Source organism: Geotrypetes seraphini, chromosome 7, assembly GCF_902459505.1.
Source record: "Geotrypetes seraphini chromosome 7, aGeoSer1.1, whole genome shotgun sequence".
Lineage (NCBI taxonomy): Eukaryota > Metazoa > Chordata > Amphibia > Gymnophiona > Dermophiidae > Geotrypetes > Geotrypetes seraphini.
This window is the reverse complement of record NC_047090.1, coordinates 128,768,432-128,795,677: the sequence shown is the minus strand read 5'-3', so window position 1 is coordinate 128,795,677 and position 27,246 is coordinate 128,768,432. Positions and strand designations below refer to the sequence as shown.

General features: G+C 37.3%; 1 protein-coding gene across 6 annotated transcripts in view; it reads right to left on the bottom strand.

Moving 5' to 3' along the window:
• The window catches only part of TOGARAM1 (TOG array regulator of axonemal microtubules 1), a 182,843-nt gene that overhangs the window by 51,590 nt on the left and 104,007 nt on the right, over positions 1–27,246 (bottom strand). For all 6 annotated transcript variants that reach the window (XM_033953373.1, XM_033953372.1, XM_033953371.1 and 3 more), the window contains 2 exons: positions 13,792–13,897; positions 10,715–10,950 (listed from right to left, as the gene is read on the bottom strand). In XM_033953373.1, coding sequence (XP_033809264.1) covers positions 10,715–10,950; positions 13,792–13,897 — 342 coding nt within the window. The remainder of the gene's footprint in view (positions 1–10,714; positions 10,951–13,791; positions 13,898–27,246) is intronic.

Genomic DNA, 27,246 nt, shown 5'->3' with positions numbered 1-27,246 from the left:
ATACAAATGATTCAAGCCTTGTATGGTTCCCCTCTTGCCAGATTATATATTAATAATAGTTTTTCAGAACATTTTCATCTGGAGAGGGGAGTTAAACAAGGATGTCCACTATCTCCTTTGCTTTTTGATATTGTTTTGGAACCCTTGTTGTTAGCTATTCAGCAGGCAAATGAGATACAGGGTATTCCTTATACAGGTCAGGAATATAAAGTCTGCTTACGCAGATGATATTTTGCTTCATTTGAGGAACCCTGAATCTACCATTCCACATTTACTGGATTTGATTGATCAATTTGGAAAATTCTCTGGTTATAAAATAAACTGGAGTAAATCGGAGGTTCTTCCACTAAATGTACATTGTTCAAAATGATTATTTGATTCATTCCCCTTTCTTTGGAAGGAAGAGGGTATAAAATATTTAGGTATTTGGATAAAAAGTACATTGGAAGAAGCGATGAAAGTAAATGAAAAATCCTTATTGCTAAAGGTCACAGAAATGTGTCTTAGTGGGGGAGAGTTCAAATGATTAAAATTATGATTTTGCCTATGGTTTGTTACCAACTGGGTATGTTGCCAGTGTTTTTGCAGGGGTCCTTTTATAAAAAGTTAAACAGTATTCTGACTAAATTTATTTGGCTGAGGAAAACTGTGAGAATTGCTATAGTATCTTTGCAAAAACCAATTGAGGCAGGTGGGGTAAATTTTCCCAATTTCTATAGGTATCATCAAGCCTATATAATGCATCAGGGTATGTATTGGATCCTCCCTGAGCTCATGGAAAATCTTCCGGATTGGCTGTGGTTGGAATGGCAACTCCTGTCTCCACTGAGATTAAGTCATGTGTTGAGTATCAAGTTTCCAAGATTATATAAGAACAATAGGATTTTGCTGGACACATGGCAGACATTAAAATATATAACACCCATTCCAATTCATAAGTCCACCTGTCAGTCCCTATGGCTTAACTCCAAGATTCAAATTGGTGATTTAAGATCATCTGGAAACATTGGATGAAGATGGGCATATGTACTCTGGACGATGTAATATCTGATGGAAAGCTGCTTGAATTTTCACGATTGCAACATAAATTTGGTCTTAATAATTCACAAAAATATAGATGGCTGCAATTGAAGCAGGCCATTCAGGAAGGGTTCCCTGAATGGAAAAATCTTAAAAATCAATAAAGCTTGCCGATCTTATGTTTTCAGGTACACTTTCTGGGGCACCAGGCCGCTCAGTGGTATACATTGATATCTGGATTTTTTGAATAAGAAACCAAAAACTGGTCTTCGTGACATTTGGAGCATTGAGATAAAACAACAGATTACTGCGTCTCAATGGCCACGAATATGGACTTGGAGGATGAGATGTACGATATCAGCATCTGTGAGACAAACTTGGTTCTTTTTATTGCAGAGTTTTTTGGACCCCAGTTCGCTTACATAAATTATATAATTCCAAGTCTAATAGATGCTGGCATTGTCATCTTGAAGCAGGAACTTTAGATCATTTAGTATACTATTAGCCCTTGATACTGCAATTTTGGAGGTCTATTTGGGACCAAGTAAATAATATATTAGAAAATTCAGTGGCTTTATCTTATGATACTATTTTATTTGGTACTCTTATGAGAGCTAAAAGTCAACTATCTGCAAGTAATAACAAGCTTCTATTAGTAATGACAGGAGTTGTCATGCAGCTTATTTTGAGAAACCGGAAAACCTGGGATAGGTTAAGGTATTCATTTTGTTGGGAAACCCTATGTTTTACTTATAAAACGGAACGTTGTTTGGCCATCAACAGGGACGATTTAAGAATTTTATGCATGTTTGGGAACCATTAGCTAAATATTGTAGAGGAATAATTTTTCATTTTGTGGACATGTAAACATACACATCCTGGGGGGGTGGGGGAATGGAAATGGTATTGATTTAGGAATTTCTGAATAGTTTCATGAATATTTTAATATATTTGTATTGGGTATAAGGGAGGGGATAAAAATAATAGAGCATTAATGTTATACATTTGTTATACTTGGTTTGTAATACCCATATTTGTGATTCATTTGTTGCATAATTGTAGCTTGAAAAATCAATAAAGATTTATATATATAAAAAAAGTCTAAGTGGTGACAAGGCTATCCTCAAGTTATCTAGATAACATTATTTGGATAGATCTCGCTGAATATTTGGACAATTTGCCTGCTGTCGAGCTCACTGAATGTTGTGATCTCTGTGTTCTAAAAGCTAAACAACAAAATTGACAATTAAAAAGAAAAGACTTATTTTGGATGAGGTTAACAGCTGAAGCATAGCAAATGTTTTAATAAAAACACTAATATATACTACCTTGTCAGTGTGCACTAACACCATTAACACATATTAAAGTAAATAGATTCCATTATATAAAATGGGGATTTGGGGTAAAGCAATGTTTGTTAAAATGCATTAGCACTTGTGTTAGTAACTTTAGTTGTTGAAACATTTTAAAAAAATACCCCAGATCTAGTTAAGCTACCAAATGTGTGAGATGACAACACAAAATGTTAACCTGCTTTACCTGCCCCTCAAATAAATGTGCCTGGGATTTGTCTAATATTTAAAACCAACTTTAATTCTGAACTAGAAGACAAAAAATTTAAAATTCCCATAGTAAATGAAAGCACTGACTATTTTTGGAGAAAGTGAGGCTTGACCTATGTCCATGTTTGAATTTATAGGAGAAGTTAGAAGCTACTCTAGTCCAGCCATTCGTGATTGAGTGAAAGGTACAAAGCTGAGACACCATGGACCATCAATCAGGAATGCATTTAACACATTTTCTCTGGAAGCATTTGGTGTAAATTTTTGATTGGCTCCCCTTGTAGTGTGTGCAACTGGCATTGTCAGCATAGTTGGGGTTATATGCTGGGGCTTCGACATATAACAGCAAGTAGTAGCTTTTCTTCTATCTGTTCCATTACAATGCTGGAGTTCCTTTCAGACAATATATGTCCTCTGTTTTATGCTGTTTATTGTATCAGCTTTGATGGATTTGCTTAAGTGGTTAATCAAGTGAAATATATCTGAAACTTGACTGCAAGGCATTTTTCTCCAGTTAAGCCATGCCATCCTCCTTTTACAATTAAACGCTCAATATGGCAGTCCTCAGAGTTCCTTTTGAACCAATAAGGGGGTAATTTTAAAAAGTCATTTTGCATGTAAAATGGCTTTCATAAATTAGCTGCTCAACCAACACAGGATACACTTATTCAGCACTTGATCTCATAGCCACCTTCCTCACATAAACAATTAAAAATGCATAAATTATAGTGGTAAGTGCTCAGACCCACAACTTAAGTGCTCTAATAAAGATATTAAGCAGAGGTTGTACAAGGGACTACCTTAGCTTCTTATCAGTCCCTGACCATGGCAATGAAGTTAAAAGTAGTTTCACTTAGCTGTACACTAGAGCGGGTGTTCCTTCGTGTGCAACTCTCTGTTTCACCAGTTCCACCAAAAAATTGTGTAACCACTTATGCATCTCTATAACAAGTGTGTTCCCTGGTTATAGAGATCAAGCGCTGAATAAGCGTATCCTGTGTTGGTTGAGGACTTAAGCATTATCATAGCAAAGTTTATTAGTTGTGCTCAAAGATTTATTAAGAAATTGAGATTTCATAAATTAGCACTAGAAATAACAGTACATGTGCAGGTGTGAACATATGTACTTTTACTGCTAGATGGAGCATGGGTGGAATCTGCAAGCAATGATTATAAAATACAGCAATCTACACATATACTTCCCAGCATTGATGTGCAATCATTTACACCTGCCCTGAAGCAGGTGAAAATGATTTCAGCCACTAAGGCTTTTTTTTTTTTTTAATAAAGACACAGGCACCACCTACCTGTTATGAAATAGCAATTAAGTAGATGTCTGCTTTGTTACGAAACCTAGAAGGTCCATTTAACAACTACTTCTTTGAAGGTATGAATAAACATGTGGATAAAGGCGAGCCAGTTGATATAATGTATCTAGATTTTCAGAAAGCTTTTGATAAAGTTCCTCATAAGAGATTTTAAAAGTCAGGGCAATGTTCAATTGTGGATTAAGAATTGGTTATTGGACAGAAAACAAAGGGTAGGGTTAAATGACCATTTTTCTCAATGGAGGGTAAATAGGGGTGTGGCACGGGGATCTGTACTGGGACTGGTGCTATTTAACTTATAAATGATCTGGAAATTGAAACTATGAGTGAGGCGATTAGTGTTGTCTGCAAATTTAAACTGTTCAAAGTTGTTAAAAAGCATGCAGACAGAAAATCTGCAGGAAGACCTTAAGAAATTGGAAGACTGAGTGTCCAAATGGCAGATGAAATTTAATGTGGACAAATGCAAAGTGATGCACATTGGGAAGAATAATCCAAATCATAGTTACCGGATGCTAGGGTTCACCTTGGGAGTCAGCGCTCAAGAAAAAGATTGGGTGTCATCGTGGACAATATGCTGAGATCTTCCACCCAATATATGGCGGCGGCCAAGAAAGCAAACAAGATGCTAGGAATTATTAAAAAAGGCCTCTATCACTCAATTGTGAGACCTCACCTTGAGTACTGTGTTCAGTTTTGGTCTCCTTATCTCAAAAAAGATATAGCGGCACTAGAAAAGGCTCAAAGAAGAACGATCAAGATGATAAAGGGGATGGAACCACTGTTCCCTCTAAGCTGAGCAGGAGTCCTCCACCCACAGTCTCACCAATAGAGGGTGCTGTTTTACTGTCACATTTTTCAATTGTGAGGGACAGGCAAGTTCTGCAGGACTCCAGGGAACATACCTGTCCTTAGCGACTGAAAATATTCCACCCCCTAGTGGTAGCAATGCAGCTGGAGGACACAAGGAAAGTCTAAAGAGGTTAGGGCTCTTCAGCTTGGAAAAGAGATGACTGAGGGGAGATATGACTGAAATGGAAATATAATAAAAATTATATTAAATAAATCCTGCCTGGTATGAATGGTTCTTTTTTCCTCTCAATCATATGTTCCTTTCACCATGTGTTTAATTTTTAATTTTGTAAACTGCATTGACCCACTCGTGGAACTTGTGGTATATCAATCATAAACAAACAAATAAGTATTACCTATGTGAAAAAAATGAATATCCTCTAAACTTAACTGGCTGCATCACCTTTAAATTATTTCAACCATGCTTCCTGAACTGTGATATCAGTCTTTTATATCACTGTTTAAACAGCTGTTAAAGTGACATTTATTTAATCGAGACAGATGATGCAAGGGACATAGGATCTGAACTCTCCACTTCTTTTTTTGATTTTTGTTTTAACATTATGTTTATATTTGTGTATACCGTTTTGGTACAAGGCAGTCTATAAATTTTTAATAAATGAAATGAAATGAAATTTGAGGAAACTGAGCCCCCTCTTCTTTGCAGGATTACTTTAATTCAGACACATTTGTAGGTTTTCATACATGAACTGAAATTTGAGGAAACTGAGCCCCCTCTTCTTTGCAGGATTACTTTAATTCAGACACATTTGTAGGTTTTCATACATGAACTGAATTTTTCAGGTCCTGTCACAGCATTTCTACTGGGTTCAAGTCAGGATTTTGACTAAGCCAGTCCAAAATCTTAATTTTTTTCTCTTCAGCCATTCAAATGTTGACTTGCTGTTTGTTTTGGATGATTGTCTTGCTTCATAACCCAGTTATGCTTCAGGTTCAGCTCACGAACAGATGACTGCACATTCTCCTTCAGCATTTTCTGGTATGTTGCAGAATTCATGGTTCCTTCAATAATGGCAAGTTTCCAAATCCTGATGTAGCAAAACATCCCTATGCCACCACACTACCACTACATTTGACCACTGGTATGATGTCCTCATTGTGGAGTTCTGTATTTGCCTTACACCAGAAATAATGGGACCTGTGGTGTCCAAAGAGTTCCATTTTTGACAAAGAACATTTTCTCAAAGGGCTTTGGTATCATCTAGGAGTGTTTCTGCAAATATGAGACAGGCATTGATGTTACTCTTAGAAAGCAGTGGATTCCTCTTTGCCACTCTCCTATGAACCCCATTTTTGTTCTTATTGAGGAGTCAAACACTGACCTTAGCTAAGGATAGAGAGACTTGCATTTTTTTTACATGATGTTCTGGAATATTCTGCAACTTCCTTGAGTTGTCGCTGTACCCTTAATTTTGGCAGGCCAGCCACTCCTGAGAAGATTCCCCCCTCCCTTATTCTAAGTCTTCTCAGTTTGGAGATAATGGCTCTCACTGTGGTTTGTAGAGTCAAAGAGCTTTAGAAATAGCTTTAATCCTTTCCAGACTGATATTTCAATAATTTTCTCTCTTCTTTTCTTGAATTTATTGTAATCATGGAATAGCATTCTTGTAGAAACTTTGTGGTTACTATCTCACTCATGGTAATGTTCAATATATAGTGAGGTCTAATATTCAACCAGATCAGCTGTAATCAAGCCTGGCTGTGCTCAATTAGCTGAATCTACTGTATTTTTCGCTCCATAAGACGCACCTGACCATAATAAGCACCCTAGATTTAGAGGAGGAAAGCAAGAAAAAAACACATTCTGAACCAAATTGTGTACTAATATATACTAGGCTTTGCATCCAGCCCCCCTCATCCCTGCCAGGCTTTGCACCAAACTCCACATGCCTTGCCAAGCTCTGCATCCTTCAATTATTTGCAATTCAGTTTACAATATAAAAAACAAGTTTTAAAAAGTTTTTATAGATAACCAAGACCCCACCTCAACAGGACACCTGGAAACAACTCTGAAAGCAGTGGAAAAATGGATGACAAACCAAATTGTAGCTTAACTCAGATAAAACGAAATTCTTACTGTTGGAAAAGGACAAAAACCCTTCCATAACAGAATTAGAAATAAATGTAACCAAATATTCAATACAGACATCTCTTAAAATCCTTGGAGTATTGATAGATAGATGCTGCACAATGCAGACTCAAATCAACAAAACTACCCAAAAAGAATACTTCACCATGCGTAACCTACGAAAAATAAGAAAATTCTTCAACAAAGAACAATACAGGATCATAGTCCAATCCCTTGTACTAGGACTAGTGGATTACTGCAATATCCTCTACCTACCATGTCCAACAAACTTAATTAAACAACTACAGTCCGTTCAGAACACAGCTCTCAGACTAATCTATTCACTCAGAAAATTTGACCACATCCCCAATGCCTATCTAGACTCACACTGGCTGCTCATACGAGCAAGAATCCAATTCAAATTATACTGTCTATTATACAAAGTAATAAACGGAACTGCACCTACCTACCTAAACAATCGCCTAAATCGAAACCTTTCACCCAGAATTAGGAGAACCCAGACCCCATTCTCCTACCCACCACTCAAAGGTACTCAACGCAAAAAAAACTGTACGACAGCCTCCTAGAGACGAAAGCAGCGAAACTTGACCTCTCCATATCCAACCTATTGACCGCAACAATAGACTTTAAATCATTCCGAAAAGAAATAAACACACTACTATTCAAAAAACATATTCAGTTAACCTAACTTAACTTGAAACCCATCACGTTGGAATCTTCTCCTCCATGTCACAAAATATAACCTGAAACCTCACTATGAATCTTGAAACCAACTACCTTCCAATGTAATGTAAATTCATGGAAATGTCCAGCTATCTTCCAATGTAATGTAACTTCCTGGAAATGTCCAGTTATCTTCCAATGTAATCCGCTTAGAACTGCAAGGTACAGGCGGAATAGAAGTCACTAATGTAATGTAATGTAATATATATTTTTAAAGACATATTTTTTCATCATTCTTCACAACTACATCCCATAAATTTTCTAAGAGTTCAAATTCACAGAGAACATTATTCTCATGTGTTTAACAGCACAACAGGAATAATATTCTTCATACTGAAGTTACCCTCATCACAACCTCACCAGAACTACTTTCTTCTAAGGAATCTTCTTGAGGTCTCATCGATTAAACAGATGTAATAGTACATAGCCACACTGAAATCTTGGTGAGCTTAACTGTGCTGGATGAACTAAATTACTATATCTTAAAGCAACAGTGGCAACCATAATGCCCTACTTGATGACATACCACGAATTCTCTCTCCTGTGTCTGTAGCTATGTCATAATTTAGTACATCCCAATGCAGGAAAGCTCGCAGGAATATTTTAACATGCGAATGTATACGTGATAAGAGAAACTGAGTATATGTATGGTGAATGAAAGCTTGTTGTAGGTTGATGGAAGAACACAAGAAGGTATGGGTTACATACCAAGATATGACAGACCAACTTTGGCATTTCTGGAAAAAAAAACCTTGAAGTCCAAAAGCAATTTATGATTGTGAGATGTGAAACCTGATTAAAAAAAACAGACAACAGACGAATAAACCAGATTTATAGCCATGAAAAAGTAAATATAGCACAGCATGAAATGACAAACCAGGGCAATACAAAGACTAGCCGAGGACAGTCTAAAAACTAAAAACACTGAAAATTAAGTTAAAACAAATGCTGCCCTACCTCAAGATGTGAAACCTGATAAAAACCAAACAGACGAATAAACCAGATTTATAGCCGTGAAAAAATAAATATAGCACAGCAAGAAATGACAAACTAGGGCAATACAAAGACCAGCCGAGGACTGAATCTAAAAACTAAAAACACTAAAAATTAAGTTAAAACAAACGCTGCCCTACCTTGGGAAAAATGACAATGATCCACTTTAAAAGTTGATGTGTGTAGCTGCTGCAGACAGAGCCCGAGTTGGCTTTGGGGGCTCTGGCGTTGGTGTGCTGCTTTGGCTGGGGGCTCTATTGGCTGCAGGCGCTGGCGGCTCTTCGTCCTCAAGCTCCACCTCCTCCCTGAGCAGCGGGACAGCTGTGGTTCCAGTCCGCTGCCCCGGAAGTTATGGGTAGAGGCCGGCAGTTGCGGCTGCAGGCACCAACGGCTCTTTGTCCTTGAGTTCCGATTCCTCCCCGAGCAGTGGGACAGCCTCGGTCCCGGTCCGCTGCCCTGGAAGTAATGGGTAGAGGCCGGCGGTTGCGGCTGCAGCGGTTCCTGCACTCTCCTCCGAGCTCTTCCCGGACGGAAGGCAAGGGATCAGCACCACCATCCCGTCCATCATCTTGGCCTCCTCACTCATTCAACCAGATTCCGGCAGAGCCGCGGCATATGGGGGCAGGGTTCAGTGACCCTGGAGGGTGTAATTCGCTCTGCAGCTGGGTATATTCGCTCCATAAGATGCACTCTTATTTCCACCCACTTTTTTTTTGGGGGGGGGGGGGGAAGTGCGTCTTATGGAGCGAAAAATACAGTAATGCATTTGGTCAGTTGGTTGATTGAGCAACTAAGAGTGTGATTAGTTTTTCTTATGGGTGTTAGATAACTTTGACCCTTAATAATTATATTATGCATTTACCCAGGTTCCCTTTGCCTAATATTAAGTTTGAAGTTTATTAAATTTTATTCTCCTGCACAATGGTGCATGCCATCTGGGCAGCTTACAATCTAAAACTGGGTAAATAATGAACAGTACAAGACACTATATAATAGGAAAGGAAGGAGGAACTACAGTCTTCATAGGACCATGGGGGGGAGGGAAGAACCCAAAAGGCATCCTAAACAGAAAAGTTTGATAAAGATCTTAAATATTACATTTTATTTACAGATCAGAAAACATTCAGTGTGACATACAGAAATAGGGGAAATTAGGGAGTGATCTTTTCACTTCACTATAGAGTGGAACCTTGGTTTATGGGCATAATTTGTTCCAGAAGCATGCTCATATATCAAGTTACTCGTATATCAAAGCGAGTTTCCCCATAGAAATTAATGGAAACTCGCTTTGATTCGTTCTACCTCCTCCCCCTCCCCCACGAGGCTACCGGCGCTGCTCCATCACCCCCTCCCCCCACTCTAACTGGCATCACACCCCCGAACCGGCATCGCACCCCCCCGCGAACGCCCCCCCCGCAAGAACCGCATCGCACCCCCGTGCTGAAAGCGGCATCCGCCCGCCCTTCCTCCCAAACATGCTCCTTACCCCATCTGCCGGTTGTGCGACTGAAAGAAATCTCCCGCCTCTTGCCTGGGCTGGGCCTTGAGCATCTGCGCATGCTCAAGGCCTTCCGGCTCTCGTTCTCTCCGAGATCTCGAAGAGAACGAGAGCCAGAAGGCCTTGAGCATGTGCAGATGCTCAAGGCCCAGCCCAGGCAAGAGGCTGGGCGTTCGCGGGGGGGGGGGGAGGGGTGCAATGCCGGTTAGAGCGGGGGGGGGGGAGGTGCTCATGTAGCGGAACATGCTCGGTTTGCGAGACAAAAGTTTGCTAAGTGTTTTGCTTGTCTTGCAAAACACTCGCAAACCGGGTTACTCACAAACCGAAGTTCCACTGTATATGAAATAGTTGTGTGAAATACTTTGCTTTTCATACGGAGAGAATAAAATGGTAAAACAATTCAAAATATACACAGCTATAAATGCAAAGGTATGCTACCAAATGCTAATGCCATTAATGCATGTCATTAGTAAAGAAATTTCTCTGCATAAAATGGAATTTAAGGTAAATAATGTGTTAATATTAGCAGCTCTATACAGTAATGCATGTTAGTATCTCTAATTGTTAATCTGAACTAGATGGTTCTGCCCTTACTTCTCCTATCTAGTTTAACTTTCCTAGTCGTCACCTGAGTCCTCCATTTATAAGAGCACAAAGTGTACGTCCTGGAGTGACGTTCTGAACCATCGCATTCAAAGTCTTGTCCACATCTTCTCTGATGAATGTATTGGATTCACTAGCTTTATGCAAAAGAACTTTTACGGTATTATCTAGTTCCTGATCCATGTTTTTTTTCAGATGGGTGAACATATCACCTAGACAGACCACTGCAGCCCGTGAAACACCAGACCGCAAGTTCTTTACCTGGAAAGGGAGAGGGGGGGGAAGAGAAAAAAAAAAAAAGACTTATATTCAAACTAGAATGTTACTTCTCACAAACTAAAAATTAGAAGGACAATTCTATAACTGGGTATTTGAAGTAGGTATACCAATTAATGACATCTGAAGATGCTGTTATAGAGTACCAGTATTAAGTTAGCATGAACAATTAGGTCAATGGCAAATATGAATGTTCATGCCAGGTATTCCATGATATGAACATAACTTACAGTTTTCTATATTATATGCATAAGGTAGAGACATACTCAAGTTTTGCCAGCATGTGTGCTCCTGTTGCAGTTACACGCTAATGCATTTAAATGCTATTTTATTGAATACTGTGTAATGAACATAATTATCCTGGCATTTGAGTATGATTATGACATGCATAAATACACACACAGTTACAGAACTGGCCTTAGTTGTTTTGGCATTTTAGCACAACAAAACTTGAGATCTCTCAGGATTTCAGATATTACCATAGATGAATTTGAAGATCAAAATGTAAATGAAGAGTAATAAATACATTATGGGGGGTTATTTAATAAAGCTATATGTGTAAAATGTGTTTACATGCAGAAAATGGCTGTCATGAATTTGCATGCTGATTTGCAAAAGGTAGAGGACCAAAGGACTGATGGTGGCCTCACAAGCAACTAGAGAAGTCCAAGGGTGAAGTTCCTGTCAAGCCAGCAGAGGGAGCCTGAGCATTAGTGTGTGGATCTCATTTGCATATAGATCTTGAAAAGGCACATGGGCACTGTTCATTCACCCCCAGTGAAGTTAGGTGCTAGAAAGGACAGTTCCAGAGCAAGAGCTGAGAAAAGCAGGAGCCAGGCAACCCTTGGTAAGCCTAATAAGACTATCCTGCTCGGTGGAATCCAAGAGGTCTCAAGCTTGACAACTGGCAGAGGGCCTGGTGGAGTGTGAAGAGTGAGCAACTGGGAAAGTCCGCATGGAGAGTGGCTGAGGGACTGGAAGGAGTCTTCAGAAGTGACTAGGAGAGAGCGAGACTGAGCAGCTGGGCAGGATCTGGAAGAGGGCCCAGTAGAGCTTGGAGTCCAGAGGAGGCTCAGGCTTAACAACTGGTGAAAGAATGTCCAAGATCCATGGGGACCCAAATGGCTGGGGAACAGAGGACATGCAGTGGCCCAACAAGCAGCTAGAGAAGTCCGAGATCCTAGGTTGTTAGTGACTGACAATTGACCGGTGGGGAGACCGGTAAATGGTACCAGGAGCTGCCAGAGGGCCAATGAAGACTCAGAGATGATCAGGAAAGGCCTTGAGGGACCTGGTCACATGTGTTTTAACAGAGTTGTGTTTGTTGATTTTGTTTTAACAGTGCCTGTGAATAGGTGTGTGACGAGTAATGATCTTTCGGCCCGATCACAGTGGAATACATCTGGTCTGGGCTTCCATGATGTATATGTATATTTAAATAACATCACACCTGGTTTACAGTCTTAACCTTTGTAACTGATCCTTTTAGCTTCATTTTAAGCTTTTTTTCCTCATTTTATCATAGTTGCCCTTTTGAAAATTAAATGCTGCCACAGATCACGTAATGATCACTGTTTCTAAGGAGACCCAAAACAGTTACCTCCTGTACTACGCTTTGCATTCCACTAAGGACCAAATCTAAAATAGCTCCCTCTCTTGTCAGTTTCTAGACCATTTGCTCCAAGCAGCAGTCATTTATGAATCTAAAATAGCTCCCTCTCTTGTTGGTTGCTAAACCATTTGCTCCAAGAAGCAGTCATTTATGACGTCTAGGAATTTTACCTTCCTAGCACTCCCTGATGTAACATATTGCTCCTGCCTCCCCTTGCAGCCTACTGGTCAGACATTCCTTAGCCAGTCAATAAGGAGGCAAGGGAGGCACCATTGGTCAGACAGTCCTTAACTAGCCAATAGGCTGCAGGGGAAAGACAAAAAATTGATGTCTCCTAAGCTACTGGTCCTGCCTACCCTCTGCAGTCCATTGGTTAGCTAAGAAATATCTGAGCAATGGGTTCACAGGAAAGAGCACAGTAGAACAGCAAGTGTAGGTCAGAAAGGCTTTGGTCTATCATAGAGAAGAGAAGAAGCATGCCTCTTTTTTTGGGGGGAGGGGGGAGTAGAGAGGGTAGGGGATGGTTCATTAGGGGGCGCCTGGCGCTGGGGAGCTTCTGTTGGCAGGAGGGAGTGGGTATCCCTCCTGCCATTTTCGCTGATGCAGGTTGCTGAGGCAGGAGGGAGTGGCCATCCCTCCTGTCTCTCATGGGAGTATTCGTCATTGTTTGGGGGGGGGAGTTGTGACAGCTGTGATCAGGAGGGGGAACCAGCACTTTTTTATTTTTTTTTTAATGGGGACAAATATTGCACATGGGTAACACGCACACCTATGTTCATTTTTTTAAAAAAAATTGGTTTCATGCCCTGAACAGCTGCGTGGCAGGAGGCTGCTTCATGGCTTTTCCTGCCGGCTCTACGCATGTGTGAGAGTCACTCTCACAGTAATCCATCAGCGAGATTGAACAGGGATTACAGCAAATCTCCAGGCAGATAATTTGCATGCAAACTTGGTTGAGCATCAATCGCTCTTTTGGAATCGGTCAAAAATTGAATCGCAGCAGACCCATGAGGTATTACTGACCCTGTTTAGTGTATCTAGTTCTAAGTGTGCACATTGCTATGCATTGTGAATATTACCACAAAGGGATGCTGGGTGCAAAATACAAAATTATATTATGATTCAGATATTTTACACTAGAAATAGGCTAAGAACAGGAGCTGAAATCTAATCATATTTAAAAAGTGAGAAAGTGAAAAAAGCAAGAAAGGAACCTCTTGAATGACCGCAAGGTTTGTTTCATGGAGTTTTGCAGTTATCACATCAGAATGGTAAGCAGACAGACATCTAATGAAATTCAGTCCTTCGATTTTTTTCTCCCTACACAATGGAAAAAAATATTAAACTGTATACAGTGTATAATACAATGTTTTTATGATTCTATAAAACAACAATATTAAACAAATGTTTAAATGTAAATAGTATATTCTGAAATGACATCTTTTTACTGTACAAATCATTTTAAAATAAAAATGCTTGCTGTTACTTTGGGCTAGAATTATGTGAGTTGGGAGATAATGGGGAAAAAATGCAATAAAACAAAAACTATACCCCTCTTTTACTAACGCATAGTGCGAGTTTTGACGCCAGCAGCGGCGGTAACTGCTCTGACACTCATAGAATTCCTATGAGCGTCGGAGAAGTTACCGTCGCTGCTGGCACTAAAACCTGCCAGAGGGGGTATGTCTATATTTTGTGGTTTATTTTGGATTAATGTATAGTTTTGATTTTTAATTAGAAATATGAAAGTTTGAGGGCAAGTCTATAACAATGGGCCTATACAGATATGAGTGTCATTTCATAAATAATGCACACTTTTTATTTACAGGTTTGGTTTTTTTTCAAGTATTTCTTTACAATCCTCAATATAGTCTTCCTGTTTTGCAATGACCGAGTCCCAACATCCGGGAAGCTTCATTATTCCATCCAAGACATTGTTTTAGTTCAGTTGTCGAATGGCTTGGGTAACGGTGCAAGAAAGCTCTTCCAGAAATGCAAAACGATGTCTACACATAGGTTGTTTCAACTTTGGAAAAAGGTCAAAGTCTGGTGGACTCATGTCTGAACTGTAGAGAGCATGAGGTAACACTTCCCAGCCATATTCGCATAGTTTTTCAATGACAACATTCCCTTTGTGTGGGCGAGCGTTGTCATGAAGAATGAGTGGCTCAGTCAAGAGCAACTGAGGTCGGGTTTTGTGTATTTTTTTTTTCAAAAAAATCACAATAATACACTGCTGTGACACTTCTTCTTGTTTTTTTTTTTTTTTTTTTAATTCTTTATTCATTTTCTTATGTCACAACAAGTGTTACAATAGAATTCAATAGAAACTTAAAACATATACACTTGATCATCTTATATATTAACATTGAATTGACATTTCATTAAAAATTTAAAATTTGAATAAAGTTATAATATTTTGTAATAAATTTAATTTTATATAATTTTTTATTATATAAAGTAATCCCTTTTCCCTCCCTCCCTTCCAATACATAGTATATAAATTCAATTTTTCTGTAATATCATTTAAATATTGAATTAGAAAGAAGTAGTTAGAATTAAAAACCCACCCCCATCCCTTCTAATCAATTATCTTATCATGGGAAGAATTAAACATTCATTAGAGAAATCTGTTAATGGTCAGTTTTGTTCATGGGAAAGTTTTTATTCTTTGCAAAATTCTTTTAGTGGTCTCCATATTTTTTGAAATTTATTTATATATCCTTTATGTGTTGCAATAGCAAGTTCCATTTTGTATATATGACATACAGAATTCCACCAAAACATATAATTCAATCTATCATGTTGTTTCCAGTTAAATGTGATTTGTTGTATTGCTACTCCAGTTAAAATAAATAAAAGTTTATTATTACTTGATGATATTTGACTTTTTTCCCTCATTGTTGTTCCAAATAATATAGTATCATATGTCAAGGCTACTGGATTTTCTAGCATTCTATTAATTTGGGGCCAAATTGATTTCCAGAATGTTAAGATGAATGGACAAAAGAATATAAGATGATCTAATGTCCCAATTTCATCGTGACAATGCCAGCATCTATTAGATTTAGAGCTATCTATTCTATGTAAACGTGTTGGGGTCCAAAATGCTCTATGAAGAAGAAAAAACCAAGTTTGCCTCATAGATGCTGACACCGTACATTTTAACCTCCAAGACCAAAGCCGTGGCCATTGAGATGCACTAATTTGGTGTTTTATCTCAATGCTCCAAATGTCTCTAAGACCATTTTTTGGTTTTTTATTTATAAATCCAGATATTATTTTATACCACTGTGCAGCTTTATGTCCTATTGAGTCCATCTGGAAACATAAGAATTCCAAACTGTGATATTTAGCAAGGTTTTTCCATTCAGGGAACCCTTCCTGAATGGATTGTTTCAATTGCAACCATTTAAAGTATTGTGTTTTATTAAGACCAAATTTATGTTGCAATTGTGAAAACTCAAGCAATTTATCATTTTTTATTACATCATTTAGAGTACGAATTCCTGCTGTCATCCAATGTTTCCAGATGACTTTAAAACCGCCAATTTTGATCTTGGGGTTTAGCCATATTGTTTGAGTAGTTGATTTACTAATTGGAATTTGAGTTAAATTACTTATGTATTTTAAAGTTTTCCAGGTATCCATAAATATTTTATGATCTTTATATAACCTTGGCATCTTGATACTAATTAAATGATTAAGACGTAGTGGAAATATTAGTCTCCATTCTAGCCAGAACCAGTCTGGAATATTATCAGTGGGTTCTGGGAGGATCCAATACATACCATGACGTAAAATATAGGCTTGATGGTACCTATAAAAGTTGGGAAAATTTACCCCTCCCTCCTTAATTGGTTTTTGTAGTGACACTAAAGCAATTCTTGGTTTTTTGTTTAGCCAAATGAATTTTGTCAAAATTCTATTTAATTTTATGTAAAAAGATTCATGAAAGAAAATTGGTATCATTCCCATTTGGTAGCAAACTACAGGCATAATCATCATTTTAACGGTTTGTACTCTTCCCCACCAAGATAAATGTAAAGGATTCCATTGCTCACACAGTTCTGTCACTTTTTGTATTAGACATTTTTCATTAATTTTTATTGTCTCATCTATTGTTTTTGTTATCCAAATTCCAAGATATTTAATAGATTCTTCTTTCCAAACAAAAGAGAATGTATCAAATAAACCTTTTGTACAATATACATTTAGAGGAAGAACTTCTGATTTATTCCAGTTAATTTTATATCCTGAAAAACTTCCAAATTTCTCAATTAGTTCGAGTAGATATGGAATAGTAGATTCTGGATTCCTCAAATATAATAATAAATCATCTGCATAAGCAGATATTTTATATTCTCTGTCTGAGTGAGGAATACCCTGTATCTCCTTTGTTTGTTGTATAGCTAATATTAAGGGTTCTAAAACAATATCAAACAGCAAAGGAGACAAGGGACATCCTTGTCTAACTCCTCTCTGTAGATTAAATTTTTCTGAAAAAGTATTGTTAATATATAATCTTGCAGAAGGGGAACTATACAATGTTTGTATCATTTGTATGAATCCAGAACCTATACCAAACCATTCCATTGCCTGATACATAAAAGGCCACTCTACTCTATCGAAAGCCTTTTCTGCATCCAATGAAACAGCAAAAGTAGGCTCATTCATTTTCTTTGTTAAATATAGCATATGGAATGTTAATCTGGTGTTGTGAGATGAATATCTTTGAGCAATGAATCCTGTTTGATGCATACCTATAATATGGGGAAGAGCTTTAGCCAATCTTAATGCGAGTATTTTTGCTAATAATTTTCCATCTACATTTATTAAAGATATTGGTCTATAGTTTGAGACCAAAGTGGGATCTTTATTAGGTTTTGGCAAAACAATAGTTAAGGATTCTGCTATAGTGCCTTTAATACAACCTTTATTAAGTTGATATTGATAAAGATTTAGTAAATAGGGTATTAAAATATTTTGAAATGTTTTAAAGAATTCAACTGTATATCCATCACCACCTGGAGCGGATCCAACTCTAAGGGACTTCAAAGCTGTTCCTAATTCTTTTAGTGATATTGGTTCTTCTAAACTTCGTTTTATATGTTCAGGAACTTTTGGACCCTCTAACATTTTCAAAAATTCCATACCATCTTTTTCTTTATTTATATAAGTCTCGGAAGAATAAAGAGTTTTATAAAATTTTAGGAATTGTTTTAATATAGGTTCAATTTGTGTGAATGTGTCTCCATTTTCATCTTTTATAGCTATTAGTTTTGTTTTCCTTTTTTTTGATTTAAGATAGTTTGCTAGTATTCTTCCTGACTTATTTGAGTTACCATAATACAATGTTTGCTGAGAGAATATATCTTTTCTAATCATTTTTGATGAGATTTCATTATATTTAATTTTTAGTTTTATCAATTCTTGTTGAATTGAATATTCCCATTTTTCTATAAGTTTTAATTCCAAATTTTTAATCTCTTTTTCTAAAATTGAAAATTGTTTTTTATTTTGTTTTTTAAGAAAAGCCGAATAGGAAATTATTTGTCCTCTAATTGATGCTTTAAAAGCGTCCCATAAAGTTTCTCTATTAATCTCATCTTTATCATTTATTTGAAAGAATTCTTTCATTTTTATTAAGAGATTTTCACAAAAATTAGAATCAGCCAACAATGTATTATCGAATTTCCAAATTGGTCTATTATTATTTTGATCTATAGTTTTTATTGTGATCCATACTCCACCATGATCTGATATAATAATAGGATCAATGGCAGCTTGTGTCACTTGCTGTGCTAGATGATTTGAAATAAATATATAATCTATTCTTGAAAAAGAATTGTGAACATGAGAACAGAAAGAAAATTCCCGATCATTAAAATGAAGTATTCTCCATATATCTGTTAAATTGCAAGATTGTATCAAATTTTCTAATCCCATAGATTTCATAATTCTACTTGGATTTTTATCTAATAAAGGATCCATTACAGCATTGAAATCCCCTGCTACTATTAGATTTGAAGTAGCCAGTGGTAAGATCAGTTGTTGAAGGGTTTTAAAAAATTCATTTTGGTTCGAATTAGGGGCATATATATTGATCAACATCATGGTAGTATTTCCCATATTCATTTCCACTATTACCCATCTTCCATGAATATCTGAAGCTTTTAATTTGAATGAAGCAGAACATTTTTTATTAACTAGAATAGCAACACCTGCTTTTTTCCCTATAGCTGGTGAGAAAAAACATTGTTTTACCCACCCTCCTTCCAGCTTATTAGATTCGATATGTGAAAGGTGGGTCTCTTGTATAAAGCATATATCTGAATTTTGCCTCTTTAAAAATGATAAAGCTTTTTTCCTTTTTATCATATGATTTAGACCATTAACATTTAATGACATTATTTTAAAATCCATTTATGTTGTTAATATTTTTTAGTATATAATAAATATTTTTAAGAAAAAATTTTTCCCATTCTTTTAAATATTTTATATCATATCCCCTCCCTAAATATCTTATTTTCTTATATAATTCCCCTCTATTCCCTCCCATCCCTCCCTTCCCTCCCTTTTTAATTACGAAAACTTGGATACGCAGATTGAGGTTAGATTTAAATAACCCCCCCAAGCTATTAATAATTTATGTAAATTACTACCCTTTTATTAATTTAAAGAAGCTATATTAAATTTTGGTCAATATATACATATACATATATATATATAAATCTCAGAATATATTTTTATATATGAAACAATATTTAAAGGAGCTTATTTTTTAAATTTTGATCAATATATATATATACCCATACGTACACATATAATATATAGATCTTATATTATATTATATTATATATGAAACAATATATTAAGATTAATATTTTTCAATATATTCTTGCATATATTCACATATTTTTTTTTTTTTTTTTTTTTTTTTTTTATATCTATATATTTTTCCATATATTTAAATATTAATATATATATATAGAAACATATAAATGTATTTTTATATATTTTTTTTTATATATTTAAATATATTCAAAAATATTTAAAATCAAAGAATTAGCTTACTTATCTTATTCTTATAAATCTTATTTTTTATTATTTTTTATCATTTGGAAATTTCTGTATGCAGAATAAACCTGTGGTATATTAGAATCACCGATTCAGAGAATTTGAAACTTATTAGGTAAACTTGCGTTTCAAATCAAGATCTTTTTGTTTCTTTATCTTAGTTATTTTTTTTTTTTTTTTTTGAAACGCAAAATTTTATATTTGAAACGCAAGTTTAACCGGAAGCACCGCCTACTACAGGAAGTAGCTTTAACCAATCATATTCTGTGTCTGTCTATCTCTATGAGCATTTTCTGTCCAATCAGCGTTCCTGTTAGTCTTTTGTAGAGGAATTCTTTCTTCGTCGTCATTTAAGATGGATCTCTGTTCACTTCTCTGCTTTGCATGTAAGTTTATTCAGTTTAAAGTTCTAGAACTGAATCTTGTATATTTCTTACGATTTTTCTTCTTCTTTGCTTCTTATGTAGAATGTTGTTTGTTATTCAAATATTAATTTGATCTTCGTGTGCTTTTCTTCCGTTGCTCTGAAAGTTCCAATTTTTTTTTTTTCTCAACTGAAGATTTAAATTTTCTGATAAAGTTTTGTCAATCATATAAATATAATATATATTTATATTTTAATAAAGTGTTCATCTTTATGTTGTCATTGGTTGTTCATTTTGATTTAAAAATTCTTGTAATTTTATGGGGTCATTAAAGTTTTGAGTCTTGTTAGCGATGGTAACCTTCATTATCGCTGGGTATAGGAGTCCAAATCTAGCTCCTAATGTTCTTAGTTGTGGTCTCATGTCCAAAAGTTGTTTTCTCCTCATTGCAGTTTCTTTCGCGAAATCCGGGATAATGTGTATTTTTGAGTCTTGGCATTTTAAATTTTTGTTTTCCTTGGCAAGTCGGCATATTTCAATAGCTTGTTGGTGTCTTAGAAGTTTAAATATTAAAGTTCTCGGTCCCGTTTGAGTGTTATTTCTTTGTGCTGGAATCCTGTGTGCTCTTTCTATTTCTAGTTCTGTTTTGAATTTTAAAGGCAATATTTTGGGTAGAAATTTTTCCAGAAAGGCAATTGGATCGTTTTTTTCCACACCTTCAGGTAATCCAATTATTCTCAAATTATTCCTTCGTTCGCGATTCCTGCTATCTTCAAGATTTTTTTTAATTTCTGTTACTTCTTTCCATATGATTTTGCTGTGACTCATGTCTATGTTTAATTGTTCTGTGTTATCTTCCAAAGTTGAAATCCTGTTTTCTGTCATGTCTACTCTTTTAGTAAGTATTGCAGCTTCTTCTATCGCTTTTTGTAATTTTTTATTACTATCTAAGACAATTTCTTTGATTTGTCTTAGTTCTTCCATAACGTCCAGGTTTTTTTCTGTTGGCAGCGGAGTTTTAAAAGGTGTACCTGGCTCTGGTTTCGATCTCTTGTTACTTCCTGATGTTCCGGCTCCCAAATCAGCTTTATTTTGTTTAATTGAAGTCATGGTGTATTTATTTTTGTAAATTTCCAAGAAATTTTGGTAGTATTTCTTATATATATGCTTGTCTGTGTGGAGCTACTCGTTTATCCAACCATCCGAGTTCGCGTCCAAGCCACGCCCCCGACACTTCTTCTTGTTATGATGATGCCTTCATGATCATAAGCAAAAATTATCATTTGTTTGACTTTTGATTAAGCTCGTCAAAATTTTTTTGGTTGTGGGGAAGATGGAGCTCTCCACTCAGACTGTGATTTCAGCTCTGGCTCAAAATCTCTGACCCACGTTTCAACAATGCGATTCAAGAATACCTGACCTTCAATGTAGAATCTTTGTTTCAGCACAGTTGCATTGTCCCGGCGTCTCTGCTGCTGTTCAGCATTCAAGAAGTGGGGAACCCATCATGCAGAAATTTCTTTTTTTTTTAAATCATTTTTCAGAATTCGGTATACTGATGTCGGAGGAATCCCTGTGGTTTCAGAAAGTTCCTCGCATATCACACGATGATCTTGTTCAAGAGTATCAGCCACGAGTTTCACACATCGTTCATCGATTGTTGATTTCGGCCTTCCTGGTCTTCCATCATCATCTATGCTCACACGACCACTCCGAAAACGAGTTTCCCACTGAGAAATTGTACTACTGTCCACTTAACTCACCACAAACTTCACCCAATGCACTGTGGATTTGTCTCATGTTTTTGCCACACAGAGTTTCAATCTTAATGTATGACCTCTGATGGTCAGACACAATACCCGAGACACCGGCAACCTCCATTTCCCACACTTGTCACAGCCACAATATGTACACTACAGCACACATCCTGCTGCTTCAAGCACTGAAGTGAAATTGAAACAAGGTTTACTACAATTGCATCATTCACTCCCTAATGTTGCCAACGTGTGCATTATTTATTAAATGACCCTTGTAGGAAAGAAGCAGCTATCATGTGCTGAACCTATCCTTGATTCCCTGATGTGGCCTGGCTTAATGCTGGCCTTTGTTTGACAGGACATTGATTGAACGAGTTGTTGGATATCTCTGAATGCTCATTTTTTTAGTGGAGGCTGTGTGCTAGTTTAACTGTCAGAGAGTGCCTAATTAGCCCATATTCTATAAAGGAAAGAAAACACCAACTTTCCTTTATAGAATATTAGTTTAATAGGGTATACATGCATGCACACTCTTAGGTATGGGGCACTTATGCCAACTTTAGAGCTAGTACATAGGTTCTGGTGATATGTGCATGTACAGTATACTTTAAGTTACACACGTAATTGTGCACCCCACCTATTTGCAAAATATATGCTTTTGAAGACATGTTTATACTTACAGAATAGCACTTAGGTAGCATATTGGCATATGGGTGTATATGTGCTAGTATTTTAAAACACCTAAACCAGTGACTCACAAACTTGGTCCTGGAGGCACCCCATCCAATCAGGATTTCAGGATATCCACAATAAATATTCATAAACAGATCTACATGCAGTGAAGGCAGTGCATGCAAATCTCTCTCATGAACCACTGACATATACATAAAAGTTGGCACCTACACTTCTCCCTCCGTATTTGTGGTTTCAGCAATTGCAGTTTTGATTATTCACGGTTTTTAGCTTGCTGGCTCCTCCCCCCAAATTATATCAGCTTGCATAGAAAAATCGCTGATTCCAAGCATTTACAGAGAAAATTGCCGATTCTCAGCACTTTTTGACCATGTTTTGCCTCTCCTTCTGGAACAGGCCAGGTCTCCCACCATGTTATTCGTGGTTTCACCATATTCACGATGGTTAATAGAAAACAGCGAACGTATGAAAAAGTTATTTGCGGGTCTGTTAATCCCCTATCACAGCAAATACAGAGGGAGAAGTGTACTTTAAAGAACTACCCCTTAAACCTTTGTTGTTTCTTTCCCACTTTCTTTTGAAACCAGGGGTGCAGTCATGGGTGGGCCACAGGCCGCTGTGGTGATAATTTGCCAGTTAAGTTTTTAGCTCTCAAAGAATCATATGCTGCTGTCCTTGGAGAACATCTGCTATAGGTAAGTATCGCTGCTTTCTTTGAGGACAAACATGCATAGTATTCTCACATGTGGAACTCCCAACCTGCATTTAAGGAACAATTTAAATGTAGGGAGGTTCTGGCCACTGCAGTTCAGAATCTATTCCTATAACTTGTTATTTCTATCTTTTTTAAATTTTATGTAACTGCTCTGTTATCCTGAAAGGGAAAAGGATTGGGACATATACCGCCTTTTTTGTAGTTTTACAACCTTACTCAAAGTGGTTTACATACAGGTAAGCATTTTCCCTATCTGACCCGGTGGGCTCACAGTCTATCTAAGGTACCTGAAGCATTGGAGGATTAAGTGACTTATCCAGAGTCATAGGTAGCAGTGCAGGGTTTGAACCCACAGCTTCAGGGTGCTGAGGCTATAGCTCTAACCACTACACTAGGCATATTAGATTATTTGTTTCTTTGTAATTTGTGGTAAAGTTTGCATGTGCAGATAAGGGCCACAATGCCCAATCTTTGGGCCCTAGGTGACAAGAGAGAATAGAGGGGATGGAGAGTTCCAAAATGCAAAGTTTACCCTATGTTGAAACAGAAGGTCATTGTCAGCAGACTTCATTTGATTGTGAAGAATCCATTTTGGATTATGAACTAAGCCAAAAGAAATCATTTGCCTCTTGCTTACTTTGCAAAGTACAACCAGTTCCAACTAGTTGCACACAGAAACAGAACAGTTAGATGAAAAAAAGGAATTCCAGAGCCCCTCTGTATCAAGGAGGAATGAAGCAAAGGCCATTGGAAGATCCTCTCTTGAACATTAAACTTGGAAGTTTTAATTGTCCGAGTGACTGCAGAGGTCGGCAAAAATATCTGGCTACCAGTTTTCCATGTACAGGTGGGGGGCAAAAAAACTGATGCGTCAAACTACAAGACTCTGCCATAGTCATGACCATCCTCCTATAAGCTCCTCTTCCGTAACTGCAGTTGGGGCAAAACTTGAGATCTGATTATAAAGCTGTGCCACAGACATTAGCTCCTCTTAGCCCTAGCAACAGACTCGTATTCAAACCTCAACTGATTTCTCTCACATCCCTCCCTTTGTATCAGTTCCCTTCTTCCAGGCCCAGCAATAGAATCCTTCTGCTATACCCATCCCTTAACATTTGCCCTTTCTTCCAACCTGCCAGACAGATCCATATCAAACCCCAGCTCTTGTGTTGGTTCCAAGCACCCTTTTCCTAGCCCTAGCATCTGACCTTTCTCCCAGCCCTCATATGAGGCCCCCCCACCACCACCATCTGCCAACATCACCCCCTTTCTACTATCTCCATCTGTGTCAGCCCCCAGCCTCTATGTCAAATCCCCCAGATCTGATTACTTTAACACATTATATCTTAGAGTAGCTAAAACAAGATATTGGGTGTTACAGGTAGTACAAAATGCAGCGGCACACTTCATGATGGGTGCACCTAGGTCTGCACATATTACACCTTTACTGCGACAATTGCACTGGTTGCCTGTGATATAAAATGTTGAGGATTGTACACCAAATGCTATACCATCCTATTCCAATGTATTTTAAGGTGGTGGTGACTTTTACCATCCTGGTTGATCATTAAGAACAGAATGTGTTTCACTTTTGAAAAGTAATGCTTGCCTGAGGTATGCAGAAACTAGAGCAGCTGCCTTTTGTTATGTGAGGGGTTAAATTGTGGAATTTCCTTTTGAGTCAGTTGAGGATGTGTGCTGATAGGGCTGGATTTAAAAGATTGTTGAAGACTCAACCATTTATAGCAGCATTTTTATGAGGATTAAGATCTTGAGGCAGAAAGCAGTACGAATACAGTTCTTATTGTATTGTTTTATTTTATTATGTACATCATATTTTTTGGAAACTAACTAGGTGTAGAATGACGGTATATACATTTTTAAAATAAAACAAATAAATCTACCACCCAGCCCGTCTCCAGACCTCTTCACCAACCCCCATGTTAGCCCACAGCCCTCTTTTCCCATCCCCAGTCCCCTATGTCAGTCCCAAGCCATAGTATTAGCTCTATGGTAATAGCTTGTTACTGTCTAAGCCCAGGGTCTCCAATCTTGCAACTCCTCTCTCCTTCAACCCCAGAGTTCAGCATTTCTCCCTAATACTCCCTTCCCCAGTGATCCAGCCTCTCTTCATCTCTCTTTCCTGTAGTACTTTCTCCTGAGAAGAATGATAAAGGTCTTTAAAATACTGAGTGGAAATAGTAGACAAATTGCTTGTTTACTCTTTCCAAAAATACAAGGTCTAGAAAGCATGCAATTAAGCTACTAAGTATTAAATTTACATAAAACAAAGCAGAGAAAATATTTCTTCACTCAGTGTGTAATTAAACTTTAGAATTTGTGCACTCTCCCCCCAAAAATCCCCTCACACTATCTTACCCCACCCCATCCACTCCCTCACACACAAACTCATAACCCCCCCTTACATAGTTTCAAGTTTTTATTAATATTTGATGGATCGCTTATTTAGTTTACTAAGCGATGTACAATTTGATAAAAAAACAGGGAGTGACAACAAACAAAATAACTTCAAAGTTATTGGGTAAGACTTACATGAATCGTGAAGGAAAGGGGGGAAAAGTTACAATTCTATGTTAGAGAGAAAGAAAAACAATAATGGGATGGACAAAAGGAAGGGTAAAATAGATTCAAAACTTGAGACTTCAGATTAATAGACGGAAGGTGAAAGATTGAATGAGTCTTTAAAAAGGTAAGTTTTAAAAATTTTTTTAAACGATATAAGTCTTTTTCTTCTCTGATATAATGTGGTAATGAATTCCACAGTTGAGGGGCCATAACTGAGAACATGTCATGTCTTCTGATGCCTATAATTTTCAGAGAAGGAACGGTAAGGAGGTTATGAGAAGTCAAACGGAGAGACACATAAAGCTACTTTCAAAGGAGCTCCACAGCCCCTGCTATCTAACAAAGTACACTTTATCTTGTGTCTTCCTATCTTCCTACCCAGTTCCCACCAGACATGCATAAGTTTGCAAATGGAAAAGAGGAAACAAATCAAAAAGATCCCACCAGTATTGCGTCTCAACAAAAATATAGTACACTGGGTATTTTCTTTTTACATTACATAAGCAAAGACAAATATGAAATATGCCGTTTTTGTCAGTGCACACTTCTCCAGTTCAAATTTTTTTATTGATACGTTCAACTTATTTTCAGTGGTTAGATAAATAAACTATATGGATAAATGGTGCTGCTCCCTATTTAGCAGGAGGAGTTGATAATATAGGCTACTGTTAAGACATGTATTTTACTGTTAACCCCATTACTAACTGGATCTCGCTGCATAAAATGGGACTTGTGCTAAAATAACAAATGACATGTCTTAACGGTAGCCCATGTTGAAAACTATGACCCTCAGATGGGTAATTTAGGGCATTTAACAGTTTATACATACAAAATTAGCTGGTCATCTGCCTCAGATTAAAAATATCATTTATGCAATTGGGCTGCCACTGGGGGAATAAATGGATCAATTTGGGCTACTGTTAAAGACTTATTTTACTATTACTGTATAAAATAGCTCTCACTGCATAAAGTAGCATAAGTTAGTTGCAAAATACCACCTCTTTAGCCCATGTTGATAACTATATCCCTATAATTGCATGCTGATTTACATGTGTATAGTATGCTCTATGAAAAACTCCCAACATGCCCAGGAGGAAGCAAAGTACCATGTCTGGCAACAAGTAGCCTGACTTATCAACACAGGAAATGACTGCAGAACAGAGCAGTTATCACCACCAGTCTCAAGTTAACATCAGACTCAAAGATGACGTTGTTACCATAATCATACATCATCAATTGACTGAAAAAGGACGGTTATACCCGATATAAGTCATACCCATAAAAGACAACTGCAGGCAGTAGCATAGTGAGGGTGAGCGGTGCATAGGGCAGTGGCACGCTTCCCTCCCCCTCCGCTGCACGCACTCCCCTTCCCCATACCTTTTTAGCTTCAGTGTGAGCAGCCCCGACTTGCCGTCTGCATTGCCTTCGGCGCTGTCTCTAACATTACTTCCTAGGCATGGGTTCCAGAAG